The following is a 25,184-nucleotide window of genomic DNA, read 5'->3' as shown; positions in this document are numbered from 1 at the left end:
TGTACATTGGAGCAGTATTATAGTTATATTATATATATATGGACACAGTAGTTATTTACCTCTATATAGCACAAGGTTACATGAGGGGTACTGTAATAAACATGAGTGTGTTATAAGGGCTTTTATGAGGTTTCAGATGGAGTGGTTACTTCTCATTGCAGCAGCACACAACATCTCGACTGTTAAATGTCGCTGTAGGGTTCCTTAAGTGCAATCCTCTACACACTTCATCATACACAGCATCATTATAATCTGCCAGCTGCGGACCACCACAGAGTAAACAGTGGTCCTGGGGCGGCTGTCTCCTGCCATTGATCCTCCTGGTGTAATCTCACTGCAGCCGCTTAGTAAGAACTGTAGGATTAATGAGATACAAGCAGCAAAACTTGAGCCATGAAACAACATAGACCGTACAGGGTCATGATGAAATGAATCCACCGGGAAATCAGCACAGCAGGAAGACGACCTGAACACTGCTACATATGAGGTCAGGGTCCACATCGCGGCTGCTGCATATTGTGATGCTAAGAATAACACACAGACCATCTGCTTAAAGGGGTTGTTCATAAAAAAAAAAAAAAAATCAACTAGTGCCAGGAGAGGTAAATTACAAATCTCTGGCACTTAGTGACAGCAGTTGATTTGAAAGAAAAAAATTTGGGGTGAACAATCCTTTTAAATAATCTGTGCTGTTTAAACTCTGTTCACACGTACACCGGTTTCTTCTCTAAATTATCCTCTTCAAATCATAATAATAACTCCATTACCTGGAGTACTGTCCTCATTTACATATAAAAAGGGGCAAATCAGTGCTTCGGAGTATACTTGTCCTCTCTGTCCCCATTTTTCGCGCTTTTTCCCTATATAATGCTTGCATGGTCTATATGGATTCATTAAACTGCTAACCCTGCTTATCCGGTTGCCGCAGTAAAAGCAACAAATAAGCCATAATGCTAAAACAACAAAAATAACAAGTGTGAACGAGGCCATAAAGAAAAAAAGGAATCGGCATACGGGTATAAAAAACAGCTGATATCTCGGCTCTGTTAGGTCAAAGTCACCGCAGCGTCACTGAGGAACATGAAATCAATGGCGGCTCCTCCCAGCCTATACTCAGAGCAATTTACAACAATTAAATCAATCAGCTCGCCACGGATAAGACGGCCGTGCGCAGCACGTCACATACACTGCCGGCAGATCAGAGGAAGATACAAGATCTGGTATTCATGGGTAGCAACAAGCAGCGTGACAACAAAGACCACTCATAAGGGAGCGGGGGGGGGGGGGGGGGGGGGGGGGTAATAAAGAGAAAGGATAAAAAAAAAGGAAAAGTACAGTATACAAATATAAACCTAAAAGGGAAAATTTAAATGGCGATGCTCTTGTAGAAACGGTCAAACTGTTTCTAAGATTTGGGTTTTGTGAAGTGTTTAGCAAACATGCCGAAAAATCAGGTCGGCAAGATTCCCCTGAACCCGAAGGCTCAACATTTAAAGGGGTTATTTAGCACTACAAAAACATGGCCACTTTTCCCCCTCTCTTGTCTCCAGTTCAGGTGCGGTTTGCAATTAAGCTCCATTTACTTCACTGGAACAGAGTTTGAAACCCCACCCAATCTGGAGACAAGAGGGCGGGAAAAGTGGCCATGTTTTTGTAGCACTGGATAACACTTCCCAGCGCTACAAAAATATGGCCACTTTCTTCCAGAGACAGCCCCACTCTTGTCTCCAGCTTGGGCGGAGTTTTGCTGCTTACTTCCATTGAAGTGAATGGAGCTTAATTGCAAACCGCACCTGACCTGGAGACAAGAAACATGTTGTCTCTGAAAGAAAGTGGCCATGTTTTTGTAGCACTGAATAACCACTTTTAGGGTTATCCAGCGCTACAAAAACATGGCCACTTTCCCCCCTCTCGTCTCGAGTTTGGGTGGGGTTTTAAAACCCATTTCCATTTAAGTAAATTGCAAACTGCACCTGAACTGGAGACAACAGTAGAGGGAAAAGTGGCCATGTTTTTGTAGCGCTGGATAACCCCTTTAACAACCAGCGCCTGGAGAAGTTGGATGCAGCCCTAGGGTTGCCAGAAGAACATGAGTACAGCCTATGGCTCTGCCCATGTTTTTCAGGACTTCCTAGGGCTGCATCTAACTTCTCCAGTCGCCAGGAGTCAAATGTCGAGCATTCGAGTTGAGATAAATGTTGCAAAACCTGAACTTTGGCAAGTTTGTTCAACGCTAGTTATGTTATATTCCTATACAGGAGGATATGATTTAGCTTCTGTACAGACTCCGCTTCTTGAAGGGTACGTTCACGAGTTCCTTTTTTTATGCACTTATTAATTACAAATTAAGGAATGAGTATACAGAGAGAAGAAGTCCTAAACTTGTAAGGGAACCCTAAAGTGGTTCTCTACTTAAAGGGGTTGTCCAGCGCTACAAAAACATGGCCCCTTTCTTCCAGAGAAGGCACCTTTCTTGTCTCCAGGTTGGGCAGGGTTCTGCTGCTCAGTTCCATTGAAGTGAATGGAGATTAATTGTAAACCTCACCTGAACTGGAGACAAGAGTCGTGTTGTCTCTGAAAGAAAGTGGCCATGTTTTTGTAGCGCTGGATAATCCCTTTAAGGCTTCGTACTCATCAGGCCATGTTCACATTGCATTTGCATATGTTAGATGTACACATCCGCAACTTCCCCGACATACTTGTCTATGTGCCATGGTAAGAAGATGTGGACCACACAGTTCGCGGTGTGTTTTTTTTTACGGGAAGCGGTTGGATGATATAACACAATAGTCTGCACTATTCCATCCAGCAGGTCCCAACACATATGTCCCAAAATTGCACACTTTTGTTCTCTGTCAGGTAAATGAAGCCTCTATGAATCTGTTCAACACATGCTAAAGGGAAACTATCAGCAGGTCAGACAAATCTCTATAGTTCACAGAGCGCTGAGGATGAAGGTCATTTGTTATCTTCCTCATCAGTGCTTTGTCCGTAATTAGGCATTTTTATGCACTGGGGGGCAGGACGACCACCCACATTGTACCAATCTCTAATGAACAGCAGCAAAGCGGGCTGGCCGGGGGCAGATCGGTATACTGGGCGCGGTAGTCCCTCCCCCAGTGCACCAAAATGCCTAAGTACACCAACTTCTTAGCATACTGAATAAACTCCTAATATCATGGGGACAGCGCTGAGGATAAAGATAAGAAACTTACCTCCATCCTCAGCACCCAATGGGCTGTATGCAGGTTACATGCTTCTTATTGCCTTGAAGAACATTCCCGGTGATTGTGTTAAATGGAGCCTACCAGGAACAGCTTTAAAGGGAACCAATCATCCCAATTGGGCTGATATGGCCTGAAACACAGTAAAAAGCTCCTGTGCAGCCTGCGGCAGAGACGGGCAGGTATACATCTGGATGGCTCCCCGGCTGTGTCTAGTCACCACTCTCTGCCTCTCAGCGCGCTCGAAGGGGATGAGTGACAGGCAGAGAGGCCCTTTACTGGCACCTCTCCCTGTCAATCATCTCTACCTAGTGCTTTGACAGGCAGGGAAGCATATCAGCAGTGTGAACTGAGCCTAAAATGTCCCTTTTACATACAGATCAGTAGCCGCATCCAGGCTTTCTTCAGATTTAGGGCCAATGTACACATTCATAATTCAGGAACCCCCACATAGTGTCCGCAAGTATGACAGTATGTGTGCAGGTGTGTAGGTGTCAGGATCGGGCTCATTCTAGTCTAAGGGAACCTGACTGAATTCCATGGTCAACGGATTTGCCCAGGCCCATAGACTTTATTGCCCTCATGTCCACGACTGCGGGCAGTACACGGATGGCACAAAACATCACAAAAACTGCCTCACGGTGGATATTAAAGACTGTGGTTTTTGGTGTGTGTGTGTGTGTGGGGGGGGGGGTTTGAGGTAAAGAAAATGCTCAACAAAATTTGCACCAAAATGAAGCTTCTGGCCACGTCTCCACATTGCGGCCTAAACCATGCCCCCCCATGCAGTTACCAATAGCTGTATGATGTTCGTGATACTCCCTTTAACATGCAGGGCTACTGGTGAAGAAATGTCGGCATGTTTTTTAGGTGTGGCTCCCCATCCTATGTAATGACTAGGCCGCAGAGTAACAGATTAGCAGCGACTGAACAAAGTGGTCATGTATGGACGACTCTCGATGCGATAACACTGCATTACCGCCCCACAACCTCAATGTTCCTGTATGGGAGTAGATATTAAACAAAGAATGGAGCAGATGCCCATAGCAACCGTCAGCTTCCATAGCAACCAACCACATCTTCTATCTTTCAGGGTATAGGTTAACAGACTGGTTGCTATGGCGACTGCTCCACTCCTGTCTTTGCGCTGCTTAGAGATCAGCATCCCTCTGGCCGGGGAGATGCTCCCTGACACATCTCCATTACACCAGGGCCGGGCTCCAGACGGATGAATCACTACTCCCTGTACCAGCTGACTCCTATTCATTGCAGATCACATGAGGCAACTCCCTCGCCGCTGCCACCGCTGCACAGGCCAAACTAGAGGCCGACACCTCACATTTTCCACAAAACATATGGAGCTCATTATTGAAAACGGAACAGAAAAAGCAGACGAGGGTTATTTCCGTCCTGCAGAGCAGATGGGAGTGCACGTTAGTGTAGACGCCTCATGCAACCAGTGATTCCCCTCCTGCATAACTGCAAAAAGGTTGAGAAACACGCTGGGAACAGTAGTTTTCCCTGTTCCTTATGGTAGTATTTCCCAACAGCGGCCCTCCAGTGATTACAAAACTACAAATCCTTTGGCTGTCAGGGCATGATGGGAGATGTAGTTTTGCAATTGCTGGGGAGGCACATAATACACCCATATATAGTGCATTTCTATATACCCTAACTGCAGCATATACAGTACATGTACATATACCCTAAATGCAGCATATACAGTGCATGTGTATATACCCTAAATGCAGCATATACAGTGCATGTGTATATACCCTAAATGCAGCATATACAGTGCATGTGTATATACCCTAACTCCAGCATATACAGTGCATGTGTATATACCCTAACTCCAGCATATACAGTGCATGTGTATATACCCTAACTACAGAATATACAGTGCATGTGTATATACCCTAAATGCAGCATATACAGTGCATGTGTATATACCCTAAATGCAGCAGATACAGTGCATGTGTATATACCCTAAATGCAGCATATACAGTGCATGTGTATATACCCTAAATGCACCATATACAGTGCATGTGTATATTCCCTAACTACAGAATATACAGTGCATGTGTATATACCCTAAATGTAGCATATACAGTGCATGTGTATATACCCTAAATGCAGCATATACAGTGCATGTGTATATACACCCTAAATGCAGCAGATACAGTGCATGTGTATATACCCTAAATGCAGCATATACAGTGCATGTGTATATACCCTAAATGCAGCAGATACAGTGCATGTGTATATACCCTAAATGCAGCATATACAGTGCATGTGTATATACCCTAAATGCAGCATATACAGTGCATGTGTATATACCCTAAATGCAGCATATACAGTGCATGTGTATATACCCTAAATGCACCATATACAGTGCATGTGTATATACCCTAAATGCACCATATACAGTGCATGTGTATATACCCTAAATGCACCATATACAGTGCATGTGTATATACCCTAACTCCAGCATATACAGTGCATGTGTATATACCCTAACTCCAGCATATACAGTGCATGTGTATATACCCTAACTACAGAATATACAGTGCATGTGTATATACCCTAAATGCACCATATACAGTGCATGTGTATATACCCTAAATGCACCATATACAGTGCATGTGTATATACCCGAACTACAGAATATACAGTGCATGTGTATATACCCTAAATGCAGCATATACAGTGCATGTGTATATACCCTAACTACAGAATATACAGTGCATGTGTATATACCCTAAATGCAGCATATACAGTGCATGTGTATATACCCTAAATGCAGCATATACAGTGCATGTGTTTATACCCTAAATGCAGCATATACAGTGCATGTGTATATACCCTAACTACAGCCTAAACAGTGTTCTGTACATCCTGTATGTATGATATAGATGAACCAATAACTCTGACAAGCAGCCATTGACTGGTTCTTCCAGTATGCAGGATATGAACGGAAACAGGCATTTCCCATATGTACAAACATCTGCACATGGAAAAGCAGCAGAGCTGGGTATATCACATGTAGCAGAGCTGGGTTTATCACATGTAGCAGAGCTGGATATATCACATGTAGCAGAGCTGGGTATATCACATGTAGCAGAGCTGGGTTTATCACATGTAGCAGAGCTGGGTATATCACATGTAGCAGAGCTGGGTATATCACATGTAGCAGAGCTGGATATATCACACGTAGCAGAGCTGGGTTTATTACACATAGCAGAGCTGGGTATATCACATGTAGCAGAGCTGGGTTTATTACGTTTGTTGTGTTATAGGACGGTATACACTATCAATGCAAACATCAAATTTGCCTCTGCTGCATCACATATAACAGAGGCAAGTTGGTCAGCTTGTTAATCTCTGCTGTGACGCTTGTCTGTGTATACCGATAGAACAAAAAACGAAAGTAAGACAAATGTAGATTTCCACAACTAGTGATCAGGGAGTGTCTCAGGAGACGGATAGAAAACAGAAGCATCAACCCACGGGGCACGACGCCAGGTCTCAGAACTGATTGCATAGAAGATGATGATTTTGACTCATTGCATTAGTGTTCTTCAACCAATGCAAACTACAACTCCCAGCATGCCCGGACAGCCAACGGCTGTCCGGGCATGCTGGGAGTTGTAGTTTGCAATAGTTTGAGTATAAAACATAGTAGAATCCACTTACAGGAGCCTGCACTTCTATACAAACCCCAACATATCACATATTACAAACTCAGCTCTGCTACATACATCACTATGACACTCTCTAACTCTCCCAAGCTCATATAACATTCAGTTCTTGTCACTGATGGATTTTTCCATGCTGTCACCGCCCGCTCTATGTACGATAACAGCTGGTCACATCACCCTAACACTCGGAAGACTGTCAGAACTTCCTACAAGACGTCTTGGCAGGTGGCGACACCTAACAGTATGGACGGCAGCCTGATACCTACAGGCTTCACTGGCCTCTACTCCTGACCTTGACACTTGTGGGGCTTTCTAAAAAAAAAAAAATAAATAAATAAAAAATAACTGTGTATGCCAGATGTAGCAGAGCTGAGTTTATCATTGGCCATAAAGATGTTCTAGTATTGCAACACAAAAAAACATATTCAGAGGCAGTATATGCAACTGTAAGCCACCAACATATACCGCAGCGTAGTAATATTGACTATGATTGCTCTGTTTAGCACCAGTATATGCTTTATTGTGGGACACAAAAACATGGCCGCCTACACTTTAGTATTACACAGAGTATATAGATGTGGTCACAAGTAGGCTACATTCACTCTATTGAATCCTATGGCTACGCCGTGGTATATGTTGGAATACCTGACTGCCAGACGCATAAAGTAACAATGTCATGTGAACAGCCCCTTAGCTCTGTTTCAAGTGTGTGTGGATAGATAGATAGATAGATAGATAAATTGATAATCCAGAATATCTAATAATCCAGCACCTAATAGAATCTATTGTTGCAGGATTACAGGAAACAGTGAGTATTTAAAGGGGTTATCCTGAGATTATAACTTATTACGTGTCCTCAGCCGACTGATGGGGGTCGCACCAATTATAACAATTGTCATCAGAATGACTGGAGCTGTGGTTTGCATGGTCAGCAGGGCTGTCAAACTGGCAGCCCTCCAGCTGTTGCCGAACTACAATTCCCATCATGCCTGGACAGCCAAAGCTAAAGCTTCAGCTGTCCAGGCATGATGGGAATTGTAGTTTTGCAACAGCTGGAGGGCCGCCAGTTTGACACCTGTGGTTTAAGGGCTTTCTAATGATGGTGTGAATGGAACTTCCACTGCCACTTTATAACCCCCAATTCTGGTGATTGTTCAGACCCCCCCCAACGATCAGCTAATTGTCCCCTATAAATTTAAATATTGGGATAACTTATTTAACATCTAGCTTACATTCTACCTAGAGAGAGTGTATCAGATCTCACTCAGCTTTTTTACAGTCCTGAATAGACAAGTGATCGTTTTATGGCTGATCCACCCTTCATGGCCGTAATCCCTTTCTTAGTTACCATATAATATAATGTATTATACCCAAGGTACAAACTGAACTGTCAACCTGCATTTAAAACTTAATAAAATAAGTTTCCTACTGTAACATTATAACCGTATTATGATACCCAACCCACACACGGCCTCTGTGGTCGTCACTTGGGGTCATGGGTTCAAATACGAACATCTACATAGAGCTTGTACTTGTTCCCCGTAGTCACGTGGGTTTCTATTGGGTTCTCCGGTTTCCACCCACTCCTCAGACTGACTGTCTCAATATACTAGTGCAGCTGCAAAACTACAAATCCCAGCATGCTGGGAGTTGTAGTTTTGCAACAGCGGGAGGCTGCTCTAGTATAAAGAGACAGTCAGGGCATGCTGGGAGTGGTAGTTTTGCAACAGCCGGTGTCTGATCTAGTATAAAGACAGTCGGGGCATGCTGGGAGTTGTAGTTCTGCAACAGCCGGAGTCTGATCTAAAATACAGAGACAGTCAGGGCATGCTGAGAGTTGTAGTTTTGCAACAGCGGGAGGCTGCTCTAGTATAAAGAGACAGTTACGGCATGCTGGGAGCGGTAGTTTTTCAACAGCCGGTGTCTGATCTAGTATACAGACACGGTCAGGGCATGCTGGTAGTTGTAGTTCTGCAACAGCCGGAGTCTGATCTAATATACAGAGACAGTCATGGCATGCTGGGAGTGGTAGTTCTCCAACAGCGGGAGGCTGCTCTAGTATAAAGAGACAGTCACGGCATGCTGGGAGTTGTAGTTTTGCAATAGCCGGAGGATGCTCTAGTATATGGAGACGGTCGGGGCATGCTGGGAGTGGTAGTTCTCCAACAGCGGGAGGCTGCTCTAGTATAAAGAGACAGTCATGGCATGCTGGGAGTTGTAGTTTTGCAATAGCCGGAGGATGCTCTAGTATATGGAGACGGTCGGGGCATGCTGGAGCTATACTGTAATATATAGAGACACATTCTACAGACAACACCATGGTATAGGTGAGCACCATACACCTCTCGTCTTACCTTGTGCAATAGCTATAGACTCGAATCTGTGCAGTTCCCTCAGCAGGCAGCTCCGCTCGGTGGCGTGCAGGCTGTAGATGAAGTCTCTGGCTCCCTGCGCCGTATTCAGCGACTCCATGGGCTCCTTCCTTGGGTGTGTGCCCAACAGCCGGCAGCTTTGCAAGACCATGGCGCTGCCAGGTGGATGCCTCCTGCCGCCCATCCCCAGCGAGACGACAGGGCGCAGAACAGTCCGGCTCAACAACGCCAGCATAGACATTGTCCTTTGTAGCGCTCACCTACAACCTAAGGGGCTGCTGCGTGGACCAAGATAGGCAAGCTCCTCAACTTCTCTGCACCCCTGGGGATGTCAGCAAATGTGCATAGATAGTGTATGGAGTATTAGGATGGGCACAGCGTACATATGTATACTGTATAATACTATATCACAGCAATCTATACATGGATAGAGGGATGGGGGTCAGTGTATTCTGTGCTGTACACTACACACACATGGCTGCCTATGACAGGTGCCTATAGATAGCTGTGTATACATAGGGGGGCACATGCATAGACAATGCATGGGCTGGAGGACTGTGGAGGAGACGAGCTGTGCATGCATCAGGGTCTGCACTGGGAGGGGAGCCACTCACCCTGCCCTGGCCACCATGTCAGCCGAGAGATCACAGTGATCAGCTTTCCTCGGGATCAGGATCAGCTGCACAGCCAGAGAACCCGCACTGTCCCCGGGAAAGAGGCGTGGAGTCCGCGCCTCTCAGTGTCAGCCTGTGCGCATGCGCGCTCCGGACCAGCTGCCAGCCTAGCGCGGTCACGGCGTGCGCGTCGCCGACTGCGACGGCGCATGCGCAGTGCTTTGTGTTGGTTTAGAGGGGCATTTGAGGGTCAGTGTCTACCAGAAAGGGCAATGATAAGGAGTCGTGTAAGAAATACACATAATGGTAATAATAATGCACCAAAAGTTCTGCAAAACTATGTAGATATGTAATGATGAGGTCTGGTTATACAATGGGTCTAGCTACAAGACGTTATAAAAGTGCTGCCCTATAAAAGTGCTGCCAGAGGCTACTTTTGGGTAGTGTACCTCATGGCTAAAGATTGGGGACTGCTAGACATGTCTCTATGTTGGGCTCAAAGACATTTTCCCCAGTTGACAGATATTGCGAAGGGGCTTTATGCCTTATTTACATCTTCTGTGTGCAGTCCGTATATACGTATATACCCCCAGTTCGTAGTCTGTACGCTCTTACGAGCAGGTCTCGTATTTATGATGTATTTTTATTTATTCTAATTTAATTTTATCATAGGTCATTGTAACCTCTTTACTGTGTAAAAAATAAATAAATAAATGCTGCGGAATCTGTTGGCGCTATACAAATATTATACTTCTATTATTACACGTTCCATGTTCCTTGATTGATTATACCTGGAGGTCCGAAACTGTTTAAATATTTGTGCTGCCGTACTGATTCTGAAAACTTTTGACATATCAGAGAAAAAAAAAAAGAGTCCAGCTTCATAGACTTACATTAGGAGAGTCGTCATGTGACACAGAGTCAGGAGAGGACGTGCTGCAGCGCGGTCTTCATTCTCTCTATCGATACGGGTATGAACACTCAGACACGGACCAATCAAAACTTTTGACATGTCTGTATAATGTCTCTATGACATGTGTAAAGTTTTTTTTGTGTTTTTTTTTTAATAACAGTGACACTATAAATCTGAATGCCAACAGCTCCCCTAGTGGTGGCTGCAGGTAGTGTCACTGTAGAATAATCTATTGAGTTCTAGGTCCCACTCCTGCCAAGGACCCCATCACAGTCTTGTGGGCTGCCTTTATAGTGGATACACCAATACAGACCCCCCCCCCCCCCCCACACACACACTGCTCAGAGATCACCACGTTTACAAATCTTTGCAACAACATCTCCATTTAACTCCATGCAGTCCTCCAGCCCCTCCACACAGCGGGTGGTCCCATACTTCTACCCTATGACTAGTGCTGAGCACAAATACTTATGTATATGGAATTTTCCACACTTTACTTAACCAACCTGTTCCTTTCCTGCACTGTCAGTGAGATTCTTCCATACGTAAGATCAGGGCTGATACCTTTGTTCTACCAGTCTGTTCTTATTGCAGGTGTGACCTTCCCAGTCTCCAGGACTAGATATTAATCTGATAAAAGTTATTACACTACATGGAATACAAAGACATTAGCGACCCTAGCGATCGGTCGGGGTCTGAACACCCAAACACTAAGAGATCAAACCTTTTGACAAGTCACCAGAACATGGCAAAAGTGACGTTTTAAATAAGAACTATCACATGACCAAAAATTAAGGTCTCCTGCACCAGGGCCGGCTCCAGGTTTTTGTGGGCCCTCGGGCGACAGAGCCTCAGCGTCCTATTACACGGATCGATTTTTAACGACCAACGATAAAGATTGTTTACCGTTAACCTGAAACCGTTCACCCTATTACACAGAACGATGGTCGTTAGTTACGATCGTTACTACGATCGTTATTGTGAATGTTACTACAATCGTTATTGCGATCGCTACTATGATCGTATACTCTATCTGATCCCAGGAAAACAATGAACAATGTGCAATTACACTGAACGACTAGTGAAAAAATGTGGAACTGAACTTGAGCGAAAGAATGTGGAATTACAGTGGACGATTAACGATAATTTTAGGTTCAGATCCGAAACAACGATTTTTCGATCGTTTCCTGCAGTTACACAGAACTAGGGATGGTCTGAATCTGCCAAAGTTCTGGTTCGTATGAACCCGAACGCTTGGCATCAGATTCCCGCTGTCTGCCCGCTCCGTGCAGCGGGTGGATACAGCAGGAGGACCGCCTGGAAAACTGGGATACAGCCTATGGTTATGGCTGTATCCCAGTTTTCCAGGCGGTCCTCCCGCTGTATCCGCCCGCTCCACGAAGCGGGTAGACAGCGGGAATCATTGCCGAGAGTTCGGGTTTTTTTATACAATTTTTTATATCCTTGGAAGACGGACAAAGATTTGTCCCATCATGTCCCGACTTAGGGTGGTATTACACGGAACGATTATCGTTTGAAAAATTGTTAAATCGTTCGGATTGAACGATAATCATTTTGTGTAATAGCAGGCAGCGATTAAACGACTAACAAGAAATCGTTGATCGTTTAATAGGATCCGGACCTATTTTTATCGTTTGATCGTTCGCTCATTGTTCGCACATCGTTCGGTGGAATAAGAATTCACAGCTGAAACGTACGCAATAGCGACGACTAAACGACCGCAAGAACGATCATAAATAACGATCATTGTTTCCTGTACTTGGGCGAACAATTTCGGGTCGTTTGCCTTAGCGGTCGTTTAGATCATTAATCGTTTATCGTTAGTCGTCGGAAAATTGCTTGGTGTAATAGTACCCTTACACTAAAGCAGCTGAGGGACAAGTGCAGGTCCCTAGGTCTTGGTGCTGCCAGTATACCTTGCTGATGGTGTACTGGGTGAGCTGCCATACACTGCAATAGAGTGTTGCAGTGTATTGTACTGAGGGCAGTTTGCATTTTGTTTTTCCATTCCACCCCTCAAATATTTTCTCACTATATTATATAGTAAAAAAACAATATGTCCAGCTAAAAACAATCTCTCGTACTGCTATATCAACAGCAAAATGAAAATGTATGGGCTTGGGATGTGGGAATGAGAGAACCAGAAGGGTTAAAAGGAGTCTGAATAAAGAAAAAAGAAAATTCTATTTTAGAATTTTGGGGGAAGCTTATTCTCAGGGCCCTCTTACCCCCTGCAGCAGTGAGTGATCTCTGGGTGTGTAACATAAGACGACTTGTCCGGTGGCCAGGACCGCTCGGCTCCAGTGTGTCAGCTAAGAGCGGCTGATGTTACAGGCCTGGAACTGGTTGTGGTGCAATGCTTTAATCAGGGGCCAATTAAATGTGCCACACCACTTCTAGCTGATTCTAACCATAGGGACTCACGACATGAACTCACCCCTATCTAATGCTGTTGTCATATGTCAAGTAAAGCATTTCATTCACTTAAAAGAGAAGTCCGAGCTCAGACTTTATTTTTTCAATAGAATTGGGGAGGAGTAGGGTGAACATAACAACATGCACTCACCTCCCCGGCTCTAGTGCAGGGGTCCGCTGTCCTCCGCTCTGGTCCCTGGTGCCCTGGCTGCTCTGGTCCACTCCTGGTCTGAGTGGAGACCAGGGTCATGATGTGTCAGGCCCGCTCAGCCAGTCAGTGGCTGTAGCTGGGTCCTGCCTCAGCCGCTGACAGCAGAGGACAGTGGAGCAGAGGACAGCGGACCCCTGCACTGGAGCCGGAAAGGTAGGTGCATGTTATGTTCCGCCACCTCCGTCCTGGCTATATATACAGTGGTACCATGGTTTAAGAGTAACTTGGATTGAGAGCGTTTTGCAAGAAGAGCTCAAAGTTTTTCAAATCAAGTTTATGCACTTACTATACATTATATACCACATGCTGATTGCTATACTGTACTGTAACGTATAATATCACATATTCTGCTGTTTCTAAATGTTTGTTTCATCTGTTCTACATGTTATTCAGAATTTAAAAAATCATTATTTTTGGGGTGTGGAACTAATTGTCTGCATATCAATATTTTCTTATGGGAAAATTTGCTTTTTGGTTTGGATTACAAACACGGCCCCAAAACAAATTATTGCTTGTAACCCAGAGCACCACTATTCATATACATAAATATATATATTTTCCTGATTAGATCCACATACTGAAACATGTTCTTTTTTCCTCTAATCTTCCTCTAATTTTCTGCTTGTATGTTTTTCTCTATCATTTTTTGTGCATTATTATTGGGAGTTTTCAATGGGTGGCCATCTTGCCTCAGCCGTTTTTAAAGGGGAACTGTAAATCAACTGGTGTCTGAAAGTTATAGAAATTTGTAATTTACTTCTATTTAAAAATCTCCAGTCTTCCCATACTTATCGGCTGCTGTATGGCCTGCAGGAAGTGGTGTATTCTTTCCGGCCTGACACAGTGCTCTCTGCTGCCACCTCTGTCCATGTCAGGAGCTGTAGCAAATCCCCCTTTTGCTCTAGACAGTTCCTGATATGGACAGAGGTGGCAGCAGAGAGCACTGTGTCAGACTGGAGAGAATACACCACTTTCTGCAGAACATACAGCAGCTGATAAATACTGGAAGACTGAAGATTTTTAAATAGAAGTAAATTACATATCTGTATAACTTTCTGACACCATTTAATAACAAATTTCAGCGGAGTACCCCTTTAACATCATCTAGTAATATGCTCTACTGCAAGCCCTATGGACATAGAAAACAATGGACAGGAGATGTCCCATTAAGATTAAAGGGGTAGTGCGGCGGTAAACAATTATTCACAGAATAACACACATTACAAAGTTATACAACTGTGTAATGTATGTTATGTCTGTGAATGGCCCCCTTCCCGCGTCCCCCCACCCCCACCCGTGTACCCGGAAGTGTGGTGCGCTATACATACCTGTCACGTGCCGACTCATCTCCGATCTTCAGTCTGCGATGTCGTCTTCGGACGGCCGAGCCAAATCCCTCCAAACGTCCTGAGTACCGGCCGCCCTCTTCAGCGTCATCAGATGCTCAGCCGCGATTGGCTGAGCACAGTTATGCTCAGCCAATCGCGGCTGAGCAGCCGATGATGCGGCAGAGGGCGGCCGGCACTCGGAGGGATTCGGCCGAAGACGACATCGCTGACTGAAGATCGGAGATGAGTCGGCACGTGACAGGTATGTATAGCGCACCACACTTCCGGGTACACGTGCGGGGGTGGGGGGACACAGGGAAGGGGGCCATTCACAGACATAACATACATTACAAAGTTCTATAACTTTGTAATGTGTGTTATTCTGTGAATAATTCTTTACCGCCGCACTACCCCTTTAATGGTAAACATTACTGATTTGTGCAGAGGTCACTCTACAGGCTAAGCTGCTATTGCCTTTGCTATCTACCGGGGACACTATTCACTGTCACAAGTCTAAGCCTAGTTTTAGGTGAATGGAAACTGCATGATGGGAACTGTAGTTTTTCAACAGCTAGGGGGCTGCAGGTTGGCCATCCCTGCTTTGAAGAATACTTGAGAGCTATGTAGGGACCTGTACTTACAGCAGCCTCAGCATAGCTAAGGAGTATATTGAGGGGGGTGGGGAGGTGTTGTATGAGGCAGCAGTGTCAGGTACCAGGCTGTACCTCCTCTCTATCTGTAACATAGGAGATGGCTCCCTACTGTGAGTAAAGAAAAATAAGGAACAGTCTGCAACATAATATATAGCGAATCCCAGTGTTGTTCCTCTATGCAATGGCCAACCAACATTCTGGTTGAAATTTTGTTATTCAAAAACCTACAAAAGGCAAAAGGGATCATATCTGCATAATTACTGGATTCTATAGGAAAAAAGAAACTCCTCATATGGTTCCAGGGCCGGCCACAATATGCAGCCATATAGAAGAATACAAGCATACTGACGCCATGCAAACAGGGGAGCTGTTCTCATGATTTTGGGGGTCCCAGCAATCAGACACCCACCTATCAGATTTTCATTGTATATAGTGAGAGTTGCTGGTGGGAAAAAAGTAGAAAAGATAAAAGATAGATAGATAGGGTGTCCCACCACGGGTGTTTCTGTTTTGAACACCCCTTGCAAAAGCCTTGTACTTCGAAAGTAAAGTGGTGATAAAGTTATGTAAAAGTTTTGCCACTAGATGTCACTATGTATATTTCTGTATATTGCACAGCTGTAGTCATTTAAGGGTTACTGTATAGTGTGTTGGGATTCTGTACACCAATGAGGGATGCTGTTCTTTTTCTACCTATCTCTATTCTCTTTTCTTCTTAAACTCTCTTCTCCACCACTCACAGAGGTTGTTACATACACACTGTAGGAAGTTGTCACATGGGGAGAGGAAGTGTAATTCAGTTCTTCTCTGATTCTCTGAGGAGTTGTACACACAGATCAGGCATCCCTGCTGAGCTTATCCAGGAGCCTGGCTCTGCCAGGTTCCCTGTCCGGGACAGACCAGCTGTAGTGTACAGACGCGTATGGAGAACACAGACCTTCTTTCTTAAAGCAACACTTCTGCAGTGTCCCAGAACAGGCCCTCTTATCCTTACACTTTTATTATAACCGTTCCTGTTCTGGAAAGCTATGGTTCACTGCAAACTGTGTGTATTGTGTCACCCCTCTCAGTGTTCAGGTCTGCTATTCCATTCATTTCTTGTATGCATATTCAGGTATCAGTGCCTAAGGGTATTATGTCGCTCCCCAGTGTTCAAGTATGGTACTTCTCATGTATATTTCACTGTATATGCCTAGTGGTGTGATGATGCAATGGGTGGATGTCACGTGACTGCCCCTGCTTCCATGGTAACTCCAATGGCCATCGAGCTTTGGCTGAGGATACCATGTGACTTCCTGTCTGCCTCAGTCTTGTCCTCCACCATCAGGGGGACAGGTTCTATGTGTGTTCTCTCTCTCTAGGAGATAGATAGATAGATAGATAGATAGATAGATAGATAGATAGATAGATAGATAGATAGATAGATAGGAGATAGATAGATAGGAGATAGATAGATAGATAGATAGATAGTATAAATTGTCGCTTTGCAGAGACAATACATTCTTTCTACTAGTCACACCCCATCCCCGGCTATAAATGTATCCCAGGAGCCTCCATCGCTTTGTCTGTGATTTACAATAGGAGGCAGAATAAGCCTCACAGCTGGATGACATAAAGCAGCGCTGCTTATAAATGGAAATCTCCGGGTGTTTGTTCTCGTGCTGACAGGCTGTCAGCTGCCACTGTTATTTATTGAGATCTATACCTCAGACATTGGATTATCCAGAGGAATATGAGGCCGCATTAACGTCATTGATGAAATAAAAAAAATAACAAAATTGTTTACTAATGTAATCTAGAATGTTTGTATAACACCAACATAGTCCATAGCGCTGTACAAAGACTGCCACCTTTCACATCAGTCACAATGTAATTTCCCTCTCTCAGACACACACAAGGGACATATACATAGGATGTCCATTAACCTATCAGTATGGCTTAGAGAGGTGGGAGGAAAATCAATGCAAACACAGGGGGAGTATTGATAACTAATTGATGAGATTGTCATAGACGTCTGTAGTGCAAGAAAATTCTCAGGTTGCAAAAACAGGTAGTCACTGGCAGATTTACACTGGGAGCTGGGACAGAACCAGCGTAGGGACAAGAAGATGGACATAACCCAGCGTGGGGTGCGGGAGATGGACATAACCCAGCGTGGGATGCGAGAGATGGACGTAACCCGGCATGGGGTGCGGGAGATGGACATAACCCAGCGTGGGGTGCGGGAGGTGGACATAACCCTGCATGGGGTGCGGGGGATGGACATAACCCAGCGTGGGGTGCGGGGGATGGACATAACCCAGCATGGGGTGCGGGGGATGGACATAACCCAGCATGGGGTGTGGGAGGTGGACATAACCCAGTGTGCGATGCGGGAGGTGGACATAACCCAGCGTGGGGTGTGGGAGGTGGACATAACCCAGCGTGGGGTGCAGGAGGTGGACATAACCCAGCGTGGGGTGCGGGGGATGGACATAACCCAGCGTGGGGTGTGGGAGGTGGACATAACCCAGCGTAGGGTGCGGGAGGTGGACATAACCCAGCGTGGGGTGTGGGAGGTGGACATAACCCAGCGTGCGGTGCGGGAGGTGGACATAACCCAGCGTGGGGTGTGGGGGATGGACATAACCCAGCGTGGGGTGCGGGAGGTGGACATAACCCAGCGTGGGGTGTGGGAGGTGGACATAACCCAGTGTGCGGTGCGGGAGGTGGACATAACCCAGCGTGGGGTGCGGGAGATGGACATAACCCAGCGTGGGGTGCGGGAGGTGGACATAACCCAGCGTGGGGTGTGGGAGGTGGACATAACCCAGCGTGGGGTGTGGGATGTGGACATAACCCAGCGTGGGGTGCGGGAGGTGGACATAACCCAGCGTGGGGTGTGGGATGTGGACATAACCCAGCGTGGGGTGCGGGAGGTGGACATAACCCAGCGTGGGGTGCGGGAGGTGGACATAACCCAGCGTGGGGTGTGGGAAATGGACATAACCCAGTGTGCGTTGCGGGAGGTGGACATAACCCAGCGTGGGGTGCGGGAGGTGGACATAACCCAGAGTGGGGTGCGGGATATGGACATAACCCAGTGTGCGGTGCAGGAGGTGGACATAACCCAGCGTGGGGTGTGGGATGTGGACATAACCCAGCATTGGGTGCGGGAGGTGGACATAACCCAGTGTGCGGTGCGGGAGGTGGACATAACCCAGTGTGGGGTGTGGGAGGTGGACATAACCCATCTTGCCTGCTTTGCCTTCTATTAGGGAAAGTTGATATGCAACTGTATTTGATCAGTTACTCCGGATCAGCTGATTTTGACTTCTCTGGGTTAGTTTAGCATGGCTTTCCTGGTTGGTAAACTTTATTTAAAGGGGGATTTCTTTCAAATCAACTGGTCTCAGAAAGTTATATAAATTTGATTTTACTTCTATTTTAATAAATTTCCAGCCGTCCAGTACGTATCAGCTGCTGTATCTCCTGCAGGAAGTGGTGTATTCTTTCCAGTCTGACACATTGCTCTCTGCTGCCACCTCTGTCCATGTCAGGAACTGTCCAGAGCAGGAGAGGTTTTATATCAGCATTTGCTACTGCTCTGGACAGTTCCTGACATGGACTTCCTGCAGGACATACAGCAGCTGATATTACTGGAAGACTGGAGATTTTTTTTATAGAAGTAAATTACGAATCTCTGGCACTTGATGGGATCAGTTTAGTTGAAAGAAAATAATTTTTGGTGAACAACCCCTTTAAGGTGCCCATACACCTTATACTAAAGTCAATCCAAACCCAGTATAAGGTGTATGGGGACCTCCCAACATTATCTGTCAGTTAAGAGAAGGGTCAGATGAGCTGGACATTTGCTGCCTAAACCTTTGGTTCTAGTAGAGATAAGCCAAGGCCACAGTTGTCTGGCTATGGCTTACCCCTCCCCATCCTTTAGAGAACACATGACCGTTTGGCCATGTATATGGAGAGGACAGGAGGGGTGGAAGATGTATGTATGGTTTGGTGTTCATGAATAGGTCTTTGCTGCTTGAACCCAGACCTCCAGCAATGAAAAACCACAGGGCCAACCACTTGGCCACCATGTTACTCACAATCCCTTTAAAGGGTCATGTAAGAGTCGCACCATAGAGAAAGCTGAGGGAATGTTACAGATGGCTAATTGACTTATTATAGGAGATGTATGTACTATAAAAACCTACAACCCTACAAATAGCAGGACTGATGGGAAGCGGCTGCTATGGAAACCAATGGGTCACTTGGGAAAACTCCCATTTAATGACAATCTACCATAAGATGTTAACTGACAGTCTTTTAGCCCTTTAAGGAGATATCTAGTTTTTCCAGCGACTTGTTGTCCTCTCCTGTGACTAATTTGTGCGCGGCTCATGTCCTCCATCACAACACTATCGGTTTGGTAGTTCCCCATTGTTCTATGATGAAGTCATCCACTGTCATCCATAAACACACTTATGGTTAGAGCCGCAATAGTCAGGGGAGCCTTGGTTATATCGGTGACCAACACAACTTATCCTTCAAGGAGACGGATAAATGACATAACTCATAGACAGTATTGTGCACATGTGATGTGTCCATATTAGAGACTGCGGCCCGATAGCTATTACCCGACCCAATGTGCCTCATAAATATAGAGAATCTAAAGTTTATAAAAATATAGATTATAATGTAATGGAATTTTGCTGGGGATGGTATTAAAAAAAAAAAGTTGATACTTACCTACTCCAGTCACCCGCAGCTCCCCATCCAGCGACTTCTGATGCCCGTTTCTCCAGCTGTCCGGGACATCACAGTAGGACCTGTTGGCTCAGGTAATCAATAGCTGAGATGGGACACCACTGTGGCCAGTGATTGGCTGAGTGGGCAGGGCCCTCTCCAACATGCTGGATGCAGGGAGAAGCAGTGGAGTATTGGAAGTCCCTGGAGTAAAAGTGGGGGACCGAGGTAAGTAAGTATCGTTTTTTATACCACCCCAAACTAAATGTAAAAAATCGTACTGGAAAACCCCTTTAAATTTCATGGCTGACAACATATAACCGAACCCTGGAATTTGGTTTTGGATTGTAGGATATTTCCATTCTAGACTTTGCTCCTGTTCTCTTGCCCTTTCTTAATCCTTCCCTGTTACCTGGCAGGGGGCGAGCTGGTTATTATTAGGTAGAGAAAGGTCAGTCATGTCTCAGTGTATCGATAGTAGAGGATCTGCCTCGGTCTGTGACGTCCCGCTCTCCAGCCATTCCTGTCTCCTCTTCTTGTCTGTCTCATCCTGTCTTACTACTAAGATTACATTCCCACTATTCTGAGCATCCTTTGTTTCCCCCGAGACCCCGCAATGTCAATAAGAGTATTTACTGAGACCTGGGCCCTATCGCCTTAACCCATAAAGAGTCAGGGCAGGCTGCTCACCAGGGGTCACTTAGGGATATAACATTCAATACTTCACAACAGAACCTATAATACGTTTTTGCACCCTTCAACACTTTAATTTTTTAACTTTTAATCTTTATTAAAAACAGAAAAAAACCCTTATCAAACAATGGATGTTTCCATGACAAGTTACCATATTTAAAGGGTTTATCCCATCTCTGAGATCCATACAATGTTTTTGTCCATACAAATCTCTGGCACTTTCTGGCACCAGTTGATTTGAAAGAAATTTTTTTGGGGTGAGCAACCCCTTTAATTTTGCTATGGGGCCCAGGATGTCCTATATACACAGCTTTCCGAGGACAATGGAAACAATCATTAAAGGGGTTATCCAGCGCTACAAAAACATGGCCACTTTCCCCCCTCTCTTGTCTCCAGTTTGGGTGGGCTTTGAAACTCAGTTCCATTGAAGTAAATGGAGCTTAATTGCAAACCGCACCTGAACTGGAGACAACAGTAGGGGGAAAAGTGGCCATGTTTTTGTAGTGCTGGATAACCCCTTTAACATTGAAGCCTTCTGCTAAGTGGTTCTAGCAGGAAGTGGGGGTCTCAGCACATAGACTCCCAATGATCAAAATTTCCGACTACAGACGAGCAATTTAATTCTTAAGTAATAGAATATTTTCAGATTTAAAAAAAAAAAAATTGTCAAAATCTGAATAAAATTTTTTTTTTTTAAATTTTAAGTGATTTGCAGAGACTATTGATGGCAACAGTCCCTACACCTGTTCATTGATGGGCATAGGCTTCATGTCACATATACCGACAATGCATAGTCACTGTGTCAGGACTCCCTGAATATGAATTGTATTCTAAAGGGGTTATCCAGCACTACAAAAACATGGCCACTTCCCCCCTACTGTTGTCTCCAGTTTGGGTGGGGTTTTGAAACTCAGTTCCATTGAAGTAAATGGAGCTTAATTGCAAACTGCACCTGAACTGGAGACAACAGTAGGGGGAAAAGTGGCCATGTTTTTGTAGCACTCGATAACCCCTTTAATCTGATTAGAATCCTAAATCTGATTCAAGTGAACTGGACCCAAAACTAATTTTGGCTGATTCTCTCATGTCTACTTTATATGTCACCATGATGTCAGAAGTTTTCAGTTTACCTTTAAGGTGGCCCTCTAAATCAGGAATGGGCAACCTGCAAAGCTCCAACTGTTGCAAAACTACATTTCCCATCATGCCCGGACAGCCAAAGCTTTGACATTGATGGGAATTGCAGTTTTGCTACAGCTGGAGGTTCCCCATCTCTGCTATAAATCAGTGTAATTGTATGAGCACTGCCATTGTTCCTGCATAATTGACTGTAATACATAGCCGCACTCCCACCACATCCACCATCAGAGAAAACTATGATCCCACCAATTAACCTCTTCAGTGCCACAATGAAACCCGATTGAATCCCTCTTTCCTTATGGAGACATTTTGAGACCAGACAAGTATGTTGTAATTCAATGTAAAATTCAAAATTTATCAGACAAAAAAAAGTTTAAAAAATAATAATAATAATAATAATAATAATAATAATAATAATAATAATAAATATTAAATATATAAAATATTTATAAAATATGAATAGAATATTTAAATAAATAAAAATAAAAAATTATATATTATATCCCAGTCTTCGAGTGCAGACCTATAACTTCCAAGACATAAAATCACAGGAGGTAATTCCCCCTTTAATATTTACCCTTGAATGGAAGAAATTAAGAATGATAACATTGTGCCCTGGATAAAAAGAATTTAAATAAATAGTAATTACAGCGCAGCTTTTATTTCTTAAGACCACTATGAGGATGCGGTCCTAAAAATGACTCCTAAAGGGGTTAAAGGGGTACTCCAGTGGAAAAAAGTGTTCTTTAAAATCTACTGGTGACAGAAAGTGCCAGAGATTTGTAATGAACTTCTAGTAAAACATTTCTAGTCTTCCAGTACTTATCAGCTGCTATATGTCCTGCAGGAAGTAGTGTATTCCTTCCAGTCTGACATAGTGCTCTCTGCTGCCACCTCTGTCCATGTCAGGAACTGTCCAGAGCAGTAGCAAATCCCCATAGAAAGCATGAGATTTCCATAGACCAGTGATGGGGAACCTTCAGCCTACATGATGAGAATTGTAGTTTGGCAACAGCTGGAGGGCTGGAGGTTCCCCATGCCTGTCACAGAATTACTGTGGATCTTGTATTGTGCAGCATGACTGATCATTGGGCTGTGTGAATGGCGCTTGTATTAAGCAATAATCTATCTGTATACCTGCGCACACCCAGCTGGTGGATGAGGATCTTGGTTGCACTTAATGATCAGATGCGTGCTATTTGTAAACAGGTGGAGTCGTGTCCTTCCTGATAATAACCGGGTGTGCACGCTACCATAATAACAGCATATGCTTCCCCTATCTGAAAATAGACGTACAGGCGTATGGCAGCGTGGAACAACAACAACGGGTCCATCCAGTCTGCACATGGCTGACGCTTTTATTACATCTCCCCTTTATTACATCTGGCGCCCTTCCTGACTGCATGTGATATCAATAGTGAATTAAAGAGCAAACAAGATATGTGGTAAAGGGGTTGTCCAGGCTTAGAAAAACATGGCCACTTTCTTTCAGAAACAGCACCCCTCCTGTCCTCAGTTTGGGTGCGGTGTTGAAGCTTAGTTCTATTGAAGTAAATGGAGCTGAACTGTAATACCACACATTACCTTGGGGCCAAGGGTGGCGTTTTTTTTTTTTTATTTTGCAACAAGGAGCTCTATTTTTTCTAATTTTGCATAACCCCTATACAATTTGCATTGAGAACCCCACTATAATAACATCTTCCGCAGCCATAATCATTCTGCCGATCACCTGTGCATGTATACAATGTACAGAAACGGAAGCCTCAGCTCCGTACAGTGTATAGTGGCCATACTGGGTTACTGCAGCTCAGCTCCCATTCACTTCAATTAGAGATCAATAAGCTGGGGCTTCCAGATCCATATGTTGTGTACATGTGGGTGCAGTAGTTCACCTGAATAGCTGGAGACCACTGATCAGTTATTGGTGGACTATCCTGGGGATCAGTAATCGATGGCCTATCCTAAGGATCAGTAATTGATGGCCTATCCTGAGGTTCAGTTGTTGATGGCCTACCATAAAGGAACAGTTAATGATGGCCTATCCTGAGGATCAGTTGTTGATGGCCTACCATAAAGGATCAGTTAATGATGGCCTATCCTGAGGATCAATTGTTGATGGCCTATCCTGAGGATCAGTTATTGATGGCCTATCCAGAGGATCAGTTGTTGATGGCCTATCCAGAGGATCAGTTATTGATGGCCTATTCTGAGGATCAGTTGTTGATGGCCTACCATAAAGGATCAGTTGTTGATGGCCTACCATAAAGGATCAGTTATTGATGGCCTATCCAGAGGATCAGTTGTTGATGGCCTATCCTGAGGATCAGTTATTGATGGTCTATCCTGAGGATCAGTTGTTGATGGCCTATCCTGAGGATCAGTTATTGATGGCCTATTCTGAGGATCAGTTGTTGATGGCCTACCATAAAGGATCAGTTATTGATGGCCTATCCAGAGGATCAGTTGTTGATGGCCTATCCTGAGGATCAGTTATCGATGGTCTATCCTGAGGATCAGTTGTTGATGGCCTATCCCGAGGATCAGTTGTTGATGGCCTATGTCGAGGATCAGTTGTTGATGGCCTATCCTGAGGATCAGTTATTGATGGCCTATTCTGAGGATCAGTTGTTGATGGCCTACCATAAAGGATCAGTTATTGATGGCCTATCCAGAGGATCAGTTGTTGATGGCCTATCCTGAGGATCAGTTATCGATGGTCTATCCTGAGGATCAGTTGTTGATGGCCTATCCCGAAGATCAGTTGTTGATGGCCTATGTCGAGGATCAGTTGTTGATGGCCTATCCCGAGGATCAGTTGTTGATGGCCTATCCTGAGGATCAGTTATCGATGGTCTATCCCGAGGATCAGTTGTCGATGGCCTATCCCGAGGATCAGTTGTTGATGGCCTATCCCAATGGATTAGTTGTTGATGGCCTATCCTGAGGATCAGTTATCGATGGCCCAGCCTGAGGATCAGTTATTGATGGCCTATCCCGAGGATCAGTTGTTGATGGCCTATCCCGAGGATCAGTTGTTGATGGCCTATCCCGAGGATTAGTTGTTGATGGCCTATCCCGATGGATCAGTTGTTGATGGCCTATCCCGAGGATCAGTTGTTGATGGCCCAGCCTGAGGATCAGTTATTGATGGCCTATCCTGAGGATCAGTTA

The 25,184-nt window shown here is 44.8% G+C and overlaps 1 protein-coding gene across 2 annotated transcripts in view; it reads right to left on the bottom strand.

The window, feature by feature from the left end:
- The window catches only part of TMEM65 (transmembrane protein 65), a 58,155-nt gene extending 48,124 nt beyond the window's left edge, over nucleotides 1–10,031 (bottom strand). Inside the window, exon 1 of one of the 2 annotated variants that reach the window (XM_069957122.1) lies at nucleotides 9,277–10,031. In XM_069957122.1, coding sequence (XP_069813223.1) covers nucleotides 9,277–9,535 — 259 coding nt within the window. In that variant the 5' untranslated portion in view covers nucleotides 9,536–10,031. The remainder of the gene's footprint in view (nucleotides 1–9,276) is intronic. The other variant, XM_069957124.1, reaches the window with a different exon arrangement.
- Nucleotides 10,032–25,184: the final 15,153 nt, after the last annotated feature.

The sequence above is a fragment of the Dendropsophus ebraccatus genome, chromosome 2 (genome assembly GCF_027789765.1).
Source record: "Dendropsophus ebraccatus isolate aDenEbr1 chromosome 2, aDenEbr1.pat, whole genome shotgun sequence".
NCBI lineage: Eukaryota > Metazoa > Chordata > Amphibia > Anura > Hylidae > Dendropsophus > Dendropsophus ebraccatus.
This window is presented reverse-complemented; position numbering and strand designations above follow the sequence as displayed.